General features: G+C 35.2%; 1 protein-coding gene across 1 annotated transcript in view; it reads right to left on the bottom strand.

Annotated features, from left to right (window-relative positions):
- The window catches only part of LOC111992665 (chaperone protein dnaK), a 29,870-nt gene extending 18,086 nt beyond the window's left edge, over nucleotides 1-11,784 (bottom strand). Inside the window, exons 1-5 of the mRNA XM_065760066.1 lie at nucleotides 11,665-11,784; nucleotides 11,486-11,541; nucleotides 11,197-11,424; nucleotides 10,838-11,100; nucleotides 7,543-7,840 (exon numbers count right to left, since the gene is read on the bottom strand). Coding sequence (XP_065616138.1) covers nucleotides 7,543-7,840; nucleotides 10,838-11,100; nucleotides 11,197-11,424; nucleotides 11,486-11,541; nucleotides 11,665-11,784 — 965 coding nt within the window. The remainder of the gene's footprint in view (nucleotides 1-7,542; nucleotides 7,841-10,837; nucleotides 11,101-11,196; nucleotides 11,425-11,485; nucleotides 11,542-11,664) is intronic.
- Nucleotides 11,785-13,851: the final 2,067 nt, after the last annotated feature.

The following is a 13,851-nucleotide window of genomic DNA, read 5'->3' as shown; positions in this document are numbered from 1 at the left end:
AAGCTCTATTAAACTTGAAAGGTATATATGGCAATGCTGGGTGCATTTATTGAGAATTAATGAGATTCTGTGCCTTTTTTTTTTTTGTTGGGTTTGTATATTAGTATCGTTTTGTAACACTATGATAGGCCACAAACTGAATGACCCTTTGTGATTTAAACCAATTAATTAATTAGCCAAGTTGTTAATTAATCAATTAATCATGCAAATGCATGGAAGTACAAACAAATCACCAATAAACTAAATAAGTAGCGGAAAATAAATAACACGGTGATTTGTTTACGAATGGGAAAACCCTTACGGCAAAAATCCCACCAGATGATTTTCAGGTCACCACTCCCGAAACTCCACTATTATCAAATCAAGCGGTTACAAATAAAGGAATCTCAAGTACCTTACCAACCTACAGTTGAACCCTTACCCCAATACCCAATTGGACTTGATTTGTAGTGACAATTTATACATCATGTGTTGTTTCTATATTTGATGATGATGTATGTGTTTCACTCTTTATCTCACATGTGTTGTTTCTTTTCTCTCTTTATACACATGTTTCTTGTTTATTTAACTTGTTATTATTTTCCACATGGTACCTTGATGTGTTTTGTTTAGTGCCTTTCAGGAAAGACAAGTTAAAGCCAAGTCAAGATTCCAAACCTTCTTCTTGCAGCAACTTCCTAGGTTCAGATCTTTTAGACTAGGCTTATTTATTCTATAATCTTGAGTAGAATGTATTCTAGGACATTCAATGTACTCTTGTGGTTTTGTCATGGATTGCCAAAGGGGGAGATTGTTCGGGACATATTTTTATGTAATTGGCATATCCTTTGACAAAACGCACTTTACTTGTATTTGGGTAAATCTAAGTAGGTTCAAGATGATCATCACAAGTGGTTAAATTGAAGACATGAAGATTACTCAAGAACTGCTCAAGAAAAGTGCAATCTGCGGTCTCGATACCTCCTCGACAGAATCTCGATCTGTCGAGATTTATTAAAGCTCGATAGATGTCTCGATCGATCGAGCTTACGGATTTTCAGATTATAGCCACATTGTTTTATTCTAAAAGGCTATTTGTTTCTGGATTTGTATAATCCTTATTGGACTAGAAAAGCCCAGGTTTGTGTAAACCTATTTGGAATAGGAGAGCCCATTAAGCTCCTATTTAAAGGAGGTGGGAAAAGAAAAACCTAACCCTAGAGAGCTTCATAAGGTTTTCTTTTTGAATCCCTAGCCTCCTCCTACAAAAGAAAGAGTTCTTGCGGTGTTTCTTATACGCCTTTGGGTTCTGTAACCAAGCAAAGTCTTTTGCACCAACATTGAAGATCTTATTGGTGTTTCTATGTGAAGTTGTTGCAAATCAACGACAACAATCAAAGGGTTGTTGTGGAGTTAGTCATGTACTGGGATTCGTGCAAAGGAGTAAGCCGCGTACTGGGATTCGTACATCAAATTGGTTAGTCACGTACTTGAGAGCCGTGCATCAAAAGGGGGAGCTGTCACTACAAATCAAGTCCAATTGGGTATTGGGGTAAGGGTTCAACTGTAGGTTGGTAAGGTACTTGAGATTCCTTTATTTGTAACCGCTTGATTTGATAATAGTGGAGTTTCGGGAGTGGTGACCTGAAAATCATCTGGTGGGATTTTTGCCGTAAGGGTTTTCCCATTCGTAAACAAATCACCGTGTTATTTATTTTCCGCTACTTATTTAGTTTATTGGTGATTTGTTTGTACTTCCATGCATTTGCATGATTAATTGATTAATTAACAACTTGGCTAATTAATTAATTGGTTTAAATCACAAAGGGTCATTCAGTTTGTGGCCTATCATAGTGTTACAAAACGATACTAATATACAAACCCAACAAAAAAAAAAAAGGCACAGAATCTCATTAATTCTCAATAAATGCACCCAGCATTGCCATATATACCTTTCAAGTTTAATAGAGCTTAATGAACCAGGCATGGAGGATCGGAGCCAGATGTCATCATCAAAGGTGGAGACGAGCCAGAGTGATCTAGTATGGTAACACCAAGGTGGAATGTTAACGGCGGTAGTGGCAAGGGAGACGGAAAGGCGTGGAGGGGAGATGAAACGGCATAGTGAGAGAGGTGGGATGGTTAGCGGTGAGGTTGAACGGCAGAGGATGAACAGCGTTAGTGGCTGTAGGCACCGTATTTTGTCTCCCTTATGACTCGGGCCCCTGTTCCCCAATGATGTTGAATTCTAAAACCCAAGGTTGGTTTAAGACCCAATCAGATGTTAAATTAACTTGAAAATTTTTAAAATGAAAAATATAACTTTTAATGAGCAAATAAATCTATTTTTAGAAAACTGAGGCCAAGGAAACCCTTGCTATGCGCACACAAGAATTGGCTTGTGCACGTAGGAATGATCTTGCGCACACATAATGGATTCCAAAAACTAAATAAAGAAAGTTTTCTACATTAATGTTGAGATTTGGAATGAATAAGTAACCTTACATGTTATATTTCAAAACACATAGAAATCTCACAGGAAAATACTAAGATACACTAAAAATAATGAATCAAAGAGGGAGTTTTTCACAAAACATCTTCAAGTCAATTTTCTTTTGATTAGGGCCTTTTCTAGTCTTAATCTTTGAGTTTAAGATTAATAATCACTCTTTTATTGGATTGTGAATCGATTTGACTGGGGGGAACAGTCAAAAATCAAGCTTGAAGAGTTTTTGTTTGAGGTATCTAGTCTAAACTTTTCTTTTCCTTTTCTTTTCCTTTTTGCACTTTAATCTTTCTGTTTGCTTTATTTTTCTTGTTGTAGTATGTTATAATATGTTTATGTAGTCTAGGTTTATGTATTTGTATGTCTAAAAAGCATGTTAGCATGTTAGATTTAGAGTTTTAAATCTTTGCTATGTTTCAAGGGTTTTTGGGCAGAAACCCACGTGTGCATAATCTTGCAACATCAGTCTTTAAGTATTGCTGAAGGTAGTATCTTTTCTTCACAAGAGTTTTCAATTTGCCTTAATCAAAATATCCAGAAAATCCACCAGCAATTCTTCAAACAATCCCACAGATCCTTCAAGTTGGCATAGCCAATTTCCCCTAAAGAGAAAGCCATTCATCATCAAGTACCCTTGATTCTTTCCATTTCTTACATGATTCGACACCTTAGATAAGAGTGGATCCATTGCATAACAATCTGGTGTGAGATTAAGGCCAATGATCTCATGAGAAATAATAGCCATTAAACCATATCTTTGACACAATGCATCAACCGCTTGATTTAATGAACTATCTTTATGTTATGAAATCTAAGAAAACTTCTTGAAGTACCAAACACAACTTATATGCCCTAGATTGAATTTCTTTTGCACCTTTAGAAACCTGAAAGCCTTATGATTAGAATAGAGAACAAACTCCACTCAAATGAAATAATGCTCTCATTGCCCCAAAGCTTAGACAATAGCAAACAACTCATCATAAATCAAGTAGTCCAACTTTACATCATTGAACTTCCCACTGAAATACGCAATTGGTCTCTCTTCTTGCATAAGCATAACACCTATGCCCACACTAGATTCATCACACTCCACTTGAATTGCTTTAGAAAATTCTAGTAGTGTTAGTAAATAAGCTTCAACAAGTTTGAACTTCAGCTGCTGTAGACTTCTTTTGGCTTTGCTAGTCTAATGGAACTCCTTTTTCTTCAAAGCATTTATCATCAAAGTAATAATGGAATTGAAACCTTTGATGAAGTGGCTGCAAGATGAAGACAAGACTTGTAAACTTATCACATCAGTTAGTCCTTTAGGAGTAGGTCAATCAAGAAAAGCCTTTTCCTTTTCATCAATCAAGTGCATGCCAACTGCACTCACATCATATACTAAAAACACAACTTAATCACTCAACAACAAGCACATCCCAAGATTGATAAACAACCAGTTTCCTTGAAGCATTTGAAAAACACAAAGAAAATGCTTTAAGTACTAAATTCCCCCTCATGTCAATCAAGATATCATCAAGATACATCACCACATGCTTTCCCAAAAGACTTTTTAAAATTTGAGTTATCAATTTCATGAAACTACTCCTTGCATTAGACAACCCAAACAGCAAAACAAGCCACTCATAGAGGTCAACTTTGAATTTAAATGTTGTTTTCCATTCATCTTTTTCTCTAATTCTTATATGATGATAGTTGTTGTCTAGGTCGATTTTAAAAAAGACCTTAGCACAAAACAGGTAAACAAGCAAATCAGCTCTAGTATCATCAAAACACATCCTCCAAGTTTTAGTCCTTTTGGAAGTTACTAAGATTGAAACAAAACAATGACTAAGAGACTCCATAATCAAATCTCTTTTCAACAATTCTATAGCTTCTTTTACAAATTTAACTTGTACTCTAGGTGGAATTCTATAATAAGGCAAGATAGGAAGAATAACACTTTGAATGAACTCAATGTGGTGTTGAATGTCACAAAGTGGAGGCAAACCAACAAGAACCTCTTCTAGAGTTAAGCCATTGAATCCTTTCAACAAAGATTGAACTTCACTCAAAACATAAGTTGCTAGTTCCACATCCTTTCCCACAGCAACCATAGAATAGAAAGCTCATCTTCTTGGGTAGTCATCACCAGTCGGATATCAAAACTTTCAACACCACAATCACCATCTTGATAGTCTTCATTTAAATCAACTTCTGATTCTTCATCATAAGTTGGCTCTTGAACTTCATCATGGTACTCATAAGGCGCAGAATACTAATCTAACATAGCATCTTCTCTAGAGCACTCATTGATGTCTTCAAATATGTTTGAAAGGGAACAATCCATAAGCCATGGATTCTCAATAGTAAGTTCTAAAATAGAACTTGAATATTCATCATTAGAATCAACTTCTTTGCAAAACAATTGCATGTTTTCTCCCACAATTTTGAATTGGAGAGGCTGGACTTTGATGAAAGATTTTATCCATTCTTTGATGAAGAGCTTCACAAAGTTGTCTCATCTCAACAAGCTTAGATTGTACACTTCTTAATTGTCTTGAAGCCATTTTGAACAAAAATAAGCAAATTCGTGACTCTCTGACAGATTGACGTTTGCCGAGTAAAATGCAAATATCTCACTATAGAAAACTCGAAATCATGATCTACTTTTTTTTGTTAGAAACTAGAAAGATAGATATTTTCAAACATATATGGCATGAAAGAAGTTGATTCTACAATAGATCCAACAGGAAGAACTTGCTCTGATACCAGATTCATAAGGGACAACCCAAACTTAATTGATATGGTAAATGGAAATAGGCTTGTTGAATGTATTTTATATTTTTTGGTTTTATGGGATAATAAAACACTCAATAATTTAAAAGATAGATAAGTTTGTATCCTAAGTAAATCAAAGAGATACAAGTAACACTACCCAAAGGAATTTAACTAAGGATGCAGAATATTTTGGCTCATCACTCTATCAGATATAGATTATCACCACCCAAGAGATACAGAAACTGAGATTCGCCACCCAAAGGAATCCACCCAAGGGATAAAAGTAAATTTAGATGAAATTCATTTTCTGAAAAACACAAGGTTTTTAATTCTGAATATACACTCTGAATTTTAGTTGATTCAGGTAAATGATAGAGTTTGGAACAGCCTCTCAAGCATAGGAAAATGAAAATAATAATAAATACATTCACTTAACCTAACCAAAATCATATATGTCTCTTAGAAACTTAGGGACACAATAAAGTACTTGTCTTCCTTGGAGAAATAAAACATAAAGTCTAATTCATCCTAGGAGCTATTTCATCAATAAATTGTTAGGCAAACCTCCAAAGCCATTTGCCCAACATAGCATGATTAAACTAGACTAAGTTCTGAATGCCTAGTCTACCACTTGAAAGTGGTTCACACTTCACAGACTTTCCTCGAATTCACCAGGTGGAATTTGAATTCATCTCTAACCCTGCCCCACAAGAAATCCCTCTACAACTTTTATATATGCCGGACAACACCCAGGAAATAAGGACAAGTAGTATGTAGGGAGGTTGGATAGGGTGCCCATTAGAAGCTTATATACTTTGCACCACAAAATATTTGTCAAGGCATCAACATTCGATACATCACCCACTAGAACAAATTTAGATTTCCTTAGATTTATCTTCTACCCCTAAATGGCCTGAAACAACACAGAAACAACTTTCAAATGCTAAATTTGAAAAAACATGACCATGGGAAGAAAGTTAGATTTTGAAAAATATGTTCATTGAATGAAAGAATATTTAAATGGAATATGAACAGTGTTTAGACCCCTTAACCCAACTAGATTAACCTAGTTAATTAGCCAAGTGATTAACTTAGTCAAATTATGCAAATCTAGGTTATCACAATCAAACAATCATATCAAGTATATAGCAGCAGAAATATAAATAACACAAAGATATGATGACCTAGGAAACTACACGGTAAAAACCTGGGGAGGATTTAACCTAGCTATCCTTAAGGTAAACTTGAATCCACTATCGTGAAAGAATCGAAGTTCATACAATAAGACTTACAAGCCCCCACGCTCGACTTCTTGTTGCTACCCACCAGTAGAACTTATTGACACGACTACATGCAAGCTTCGAAATCACGGACTCCTTCTTTCTTGGATTCTCCAACAAGTACAAGCACCTATACTTGTTTCTCTTTAAGCTTCAATGGCAGCAATTGAGTTGATCATCAAGGTGTAGATAACATCTCTTCCTTGAAAACCCTAAGTTTTGTGTAAAGGAAAGCTCATTTAGATCTCACAAGAGATTTACACAAAAGAGCAATATGAGCAACCTCTAAAACGTGGCTAGGGTTTGCCTTATATACCTAGGGCAAAAACATAAAACCCTAAACATTTTAGGAGTTAGGTCTGAGTTGAAATTCTGTAGAAAAAATGCATCTGACCCGATTTTCGATTGATTGAGCCTAAGCTTCAATCGATCGAACCAGGTTGAGAAGCACTATTAATTCATGCATCATCTTGTTCCAACTTTACATAAATAATACAACTTTGAGCAAGTCTAAATAAGACTAAACAACCTGTTTTGATCATGGTTTACCAACAATACATATTAGAGTTCTAAATACATTGAATCCTAAGTCTTTAGAAACTAACAAACTCCCCTTTTGGCAATCCATGACAAAACACAAACTAAAAGCTCAAAGTTTACAAAATAAAGCCCTTTACATAACAAATCCAATCCTAACTACTATCCATCAGTTGCAATTGAATTCAATGCGTTTATGCGTTTGTTGAGTATCTCCCCCTAACATGAATAGCCCAACAAAAATACATCTAGAGTCAAAAGAATGTAAATACAAGATGCAGCTCCTAGGTACAATCTAACCACCACTGGCTCCATAGAAACAAAAACTCCCCCTATCATAAAAAACTCTACAAGCTAATCCAAAAGCTACTCCCCCTTTTTGTGACGGAATGCCAAAGGGCAATCATAATCTATCATTAAAAGGATGTGGTGAAGGAGATCGTCTGAAAGCGCCAACTCTACAAGCAAAGCATGAACCTCATCGAGCAAGTCCACCAAAATATGTCCATGAGCCACTGAACGGTCAAGACATGATCCAACGTACGTCGAATGTCTGAATCATCTGAAGTAGTCAATGGAAGAACATCAGCATCAACAACATCACCACCACCAGATGCCTCAGCCTGTGCATCACCTGTAGAAGAGGAAGGAGGGGGTACAACACTAGAAGACTGAACACGAGGAGGCCTCAAATGTGCAACCCTCAGACGAAGAAAAGAGGCACCTATGGGACCAGTAACATGAACGGGCTTAGACACGGGGAAACCATCTAAACCTAAAAACAACAAAATCCTATGAATGAAGATAGGATAAACAAGAGCGTGACCAACAATGCTACTCCTATGAATCTCGTTCAAAGAACGAAGAAACAGATGAGGAAAAGAAATAGAAGCACTAGAAACAAGGGCATATAAAAACACACATCTCTCAATAGGGATGGTGTGGAGATGAGAGCTAGGCCACAAAGAATGACACGCTATCCTAAGAAAAAGATAGGTAGTCACAAGAAGCTGAGCGAACGTGATCCAAAGATCAGAAACCTACTGGATAGAAGACCCAGTGATGTATGACATGACATCATCTAAGGGTGGAGACTCCTCATAAGGATAGTCAGGTTGCCTAATGATCGGGACCCTAAGAGCCTCAGCCACAACCCTAGGGGTAATGGTGAACTTTACACCTCGTATCCAACTCCTAACAAGGGTGTTGGAATCATAGACGTGACAAAAGATGTTCGAATAGAGCTCTCTAATGAGAGCGGTCGAAGGTGGATGATCTATCTCTAACAAGGACAACCAACCTCGACTCTCAAAGTTAGCCCTAATGGCTGGATCAACCTCATCTAGGATAACAAAACGCTCAGCCTATATTTTCTTTTTACTATTCAACTTATCAAAGGCCTCTTTGCATTTTGCATCCTTAAACAACTCACTCCTAGAGGGAGACTCAGAAGAAGAGGAGGGAATCATATGAGCTCTAGTTTTCCTAGGCATTGTGCTAAGGAAAGGACAAGGACACATAGCAGAACCAAAAACAACAAAAAAGAGAAAAACCAAGGGCATACTGCAAGTTAGCATAAAACAAATATAGAACAAAAATCTATATGATGCATGAACAAATTAAATTTCATGATGCATGCTCTAATGCATTGAAACTAGGTTCAATTTTAGTTCAAATTCACAAAATTGGCTTGAGCATAGAGTTTCTACCAAAAACCCAAAAAAAAAAAATTTAAAACCACTTGAATGTTTTTAAAGAAATTTGACCAATTGATCATCACATAAGTTAGAAAATAGATTAGAAAGATCAATTACATCAATCCAACAAGCTAATTTCATCAATTTTACCCCAATTGAACAAAATCCCTAATTTGGGTTCAATACAAGCCCTAGAATTTTTAATTTTTCACAAAACCCCAAATTGATCAAATTAACCATCATATATCATTAATATAACAATATATCAACAAAACCCATTGATCAATTTCACAAAATAAGGCTTGAATAAACAAAAATTTCAATTTATGCATAGTCCGAAAATTGACCCAAAAACCATGAAATAATGCATGAAAACATGAAAAACAATGCAAAAGAAAGGGTATAAAGGTTTTACTGGCCTTAGATGAGAAAAACCTTACAAAAATTTTGGAGGAAAACGATAAAAATTTGATGATTGTGCTTTGCTGAGTCGAAGAGAGAGAGAGAGAAGTTGAAAAACTTTTGGAAAAGTGACGTTGAACGAGTCAAACATTGATTTTTTTAAAAACCTGATTCACGATATTCGATTGATCGAAAAACAGTTTTGAGTAATTGAAACAGACAGAGGCTCACAGAAATTTTTAATTGCAATTTCGATTGATCGAAAAACAGACTCGATCGATCGAAATTGTAAAAAAAATGATTTTTTGGAAAAGAACAAAATTTGATGCAACCTCTCCTCAAAGCATTGAAAAATATGAAATAAATGCATGAGTATGAGATGAAATGACTTTCACAAACCCAAGATTTAAACCTAGTTTTCCAAAATTAAGGTTTTCAAACAAAACGCCCTTTTTTTTTTTTTTTAGAGCAAGCAATAAATCAGTTTTGCATAAAACTCAAAGTATTTTTCAAACTTAGTTGGTCAGACCAAAAACACACACAATAACATGTACAATGTTTGGCAAAGAGTAACTTGTGTAGTGTGTGCAACTAGCGAAAGCTTGAGATATATGTGAGGTGATATGTGAATAGAAATCAAACACAAAGTTTACAAAATTCATCATATAGAATTTAAAAAAGACTACCACCTAAAGAGTTACATTATATAACTCTCACATCTCCTAGATCATAAACCTGCCATCATGTAAGATTCTTGAATTTTGCCTCATATTGTACACACAAATTTTAGTTATTCAGAAACTTATTAAAAGCTGGGATAATGTACACACCAATTTTAATTATGTGATTTGGCATCAAGCTTAATAGTACATACCAATTTTAAGCATTAAGCAATTAAACCGAGGCTACACCTTATGTTCTTTTTGTGCATGTGCTACAGTTTTTCGAGTACAAAATCTTACGATATGCACTAAGGTGTTCATGATTGACTAGTAAACAGTGGTGAGATGGTTATTTATGCCTTTCTCAAAAGGTTCAAGTCCGACAGTCAAAGACATGTGACTTCAAGATCAAGACAACGTGATAAAAAACTATAAACATCTTTCCCACACAACATGCACTACATAGCTTCGACTAGTAAAGTGCAATAAATAAGCTCATCAAAGTTAAACAAGGTACAAAGACATGTTATATGAAAATAAATTGACCAACCTTATTTTCAAAAACCAAGAGAATAAATAAAAAAACACAATTTGTTTCCTTTTAAAAAAAAAAAAAACATTCCTAGAATGAAATGCATGAATGTTATGCAATGCAAATCCTATAAACAAAAAAGGAAAACAGACACCAAAGAACAATGGTCACAAAGAGTAGAGCAATGAAGCACAAAGACTATGTCAGAAAGACTCAATTAGATCGAACCTTTTGCATCCAAAACCTTTTAGATGCACTACGAGCATTGGAGTTCTTATTCACATTAGAGTGATTTCCAACTCTAGGATTGGAATAAAGGTTTAGAGCCTTTACCAATTCAATAATAAGTGCCATAGGATCTTGTGCTTGAGGCACAGACACTTTTGGCTTATTTGCTCGCTTAGTTGCTTGCAGCTTACAACAATTTGGACAAATGTGTCCAGACTTTCCACAAAAATGACAAACCCAAACAAACTTACTATGTATCTTGTCCTTAGAAAGGGTAGAGTCCTTAGGTTTAGACTCTTTCAAATCAACCCTAATCTTCCTAGGAGATGTGACCCCTACAGGTTTGACAGTCTCACTCACAACCTCACTCACAGGGGGTTCAGAGGAAGAAGAAGGAACAAAGTTTGTGGAATTTGGTGCAGACACAGAGATGCTTTCAACAAAACCTAATCTAGATTTGTCCGAAGAAACCTTTTGAGCACTCAACATTTGATCAAGTTTAGAACTAACAGATCTAGCAACAAATAAATCATATTCCAAAGATTTAACTTTATCAAGCAAGAGCATATTCTCAGTTTTCACATTGTTCAAAAGTTTATTAGCATCAAACAAGTTAACAAGCAAATTTTTCTTTTTAAGCTCAAGAGATGCAATTTTTTTAAAGCCTAATTTAACATTCATGGTATCCTTTGCAGCAACCTTAAAAGGTTTATTGTAGGCTTCTTGAAGATCTGCATCCTCAGAGAGTTCTCCATCAGAAGAGTTCTCTTCAACAGATATACTTTCATTGACTACAGCAGTAGTAGTGAAAGCAATGAAATTTCCATCCTCATCACATCTAGACTCATCATCAGCAATGAAATTCACTAAGGGTTACAACCATAACTTTCCTCTTAGACCTCAAGTATGTGGGACATTCAGATTTCATGTGACCATACCCTTGACATTCAAAACACTGAGTACCCATAGAGTTGTTTGAAGATTAACCAACTTTCTCTCTAAGTTTTTCATTGTTATTAATCTTAGTAGGATCATTCTTCCTAAAGTTTCTAGGTTCAGCAGTGTTTGTACCTCTTACCTTTCTGTTACTATTCCTAAGAAAGTTTCTAAAGTTCTTGGCAAGGTAAGCAATCTCTGTAGTAGAGAGCTCATCATCAAATCCACTAACATCAACATCAACAACAGACTTAAGAGCCATTGATTTGGATTTGTTAGTTTTGGGTATNAAGAGGCTAAAGAACTAGTTGAGAAGGTTCCTGTTTTGGTTAAACAAGGGGCCACTAAGGAGGAGGCAAATGAAATAATAGAGAAAATAAAGGCTGCTGGAGGCGTTGCAATTATGGAATAAAACTCCCAGTTTGCTTGATTCTGCTTTAATGGGCTTTACGATTTTGCAGTGTATCCATTGTTCAAACATATGAAATTTGTAATGTGGATGGATAGTCATCAGAAGAGATATTGAAGAGCAGTTAGAGTTGAATTTATTATGCTCATGCTTGATTTGAATCGAGTTTACAGTTGATATTGCAAGATTAGTTACTTATGTTGATTATTGTTACATGTTTCAACTGTTACTGCCTGATTGAACCATGGGTTGTTTTGTTGGATTTACACACATAAATGAACTAACAGAAAAGGTCTCTTTTACAGCAAGATACCTCAAAAATGCAATCCTTTGATAATCCCGGAATTATATGGGAGTTGTTCTGCATGTATACTATGATATTCAAGGTGTTTCATTCTTCTTATCTGCAATGTTCTTGTTCTCATGGAAATCAATTAGGATATGTTTGGCAACTGCTCCCCCCTCCCCCACAGTTTTAGCAAACCAACTTTAAATTCACTTCACAGTAAGACATAAAGGTAAGTTTTAATTAGCTCAATTGGTAAATTCTTTTTTTGAAATTCTATTGAAAAAGAAAAAGAAAAAGAAAAAAGTAAGACATAAATCATATACTGTACTATACTGAAGAGAATTTATGGACAATCACAATGTTTTGTTAATTATGATAATTTTAATTAGTTTTACCAACGCATGCTCTTAGGCATATGTTAGTAAATCATTTTAAGAGATTTTTTATAAGAAAGTGAAAAAGTGATTCACATTTTTGACAAATTTTTCATAATTTTTTTTTAAATGAATAATTAATATTACTTTTAAAGTATACATTAATTATCTATTTAATTTTGTTACGGTTAATAATATGAGCTGGAATCCAACCTAACCTAAGCTTGAAAAAGTTATAAGATCCAACGCAACAATTCCATTCCCAAGGTGTAAGATTTATATGGGCCTGAGTGCAAATCCGTACCCATTAACCCAGCCCTTTCAATACAAAAAGAGGCTGTAGAGAGAACCCATGTCATATTGATATGGGCCCCACATTTAGCATACAAATATTGTCCAACCCATTCTATTCACACGACGACGACGAGACAAAGCAATAACGTAAAATAAAAGGCACTGACGTTCAGTCGACTCGGCCTCAGTTAAGTTAAAAGGTACTTTGAACTTGCTTATTATGTACAAAAAAATTTGATATGGACTGCTTACTTTTGATTTATAGGTATGAAGCCTAGACTTGGTTTTGATTAAGGTTTAAAATTTTTAATTGGTTTGAGTGAGAGAGAGAGAGAGAGTTAGAAAGATTAGAAAAAGATTATGAAAAAGGTTGCCTGCCATGTGTTTGATGAAATTTCTCTTAGACAACAGGTGATACATAAATAATCCTTTGATTCAACTCTTTCTTTTTTTTCCCATATTGATATAAAATATTTGGCCTTTTGTTGGATTCACAAGAGTTGTCATCGATTTCTTGGCTTGGTTGGTTTTATTGGTTTGTTTGTTGTTCAATTCTAAGATTCCAACATAATCAAGCAAAGCAATATGTGGCACTGGTATGAAACTAGGAAATATTTTGGGGTTTGTAAGTTGGAACACTGGATTACAAACCATGCTGCAGAATGTTTTCAGCCCTCGTACCAAGAGTGAGAAAGAAACAAAAACAAAAGGAGAAACAAAGAATAACTCTCTGGATTTGGTTTCTCTTCAATCTAGAAACCTCTAATTCTCTCCTATTTTTGGATGTAAGGAAGACATGTGGTGTTTATAGAATCTAATGGTCATTAAAAGATCCCATCCCAGATGAACAACTCTATCACTATCTTTGGTTTTGGTCTTTGAAACTGCCGTTACCCCTTCTTAGCTCTCCGTCACATCTCACAAGTAGCCATACTCTTAGGCACAAAACATGACAATGCTGAA

The sequence above is a fragment of the Quercus suber genome, unplaced genomic scaffold (assembly GCF_002906115.3).
Source record: "Quercus suber isolate HL8 unplaced genomic scaffold, Cork oak 2.0 scaffold_352, whole genome shotgun sequence".
Classification (NCBI taxonomy): domain Eukaryota; kingdom Viridiplantae; phylum Streptophyta; class Magnoliopsida; order Fagales; family Fagaceae; genus Quercus; species Quercus suber.
Note: the sequence above shows the minus strand (reverse complement) of the source record. Positions and strands in the feature narration are given on the sequence as shown.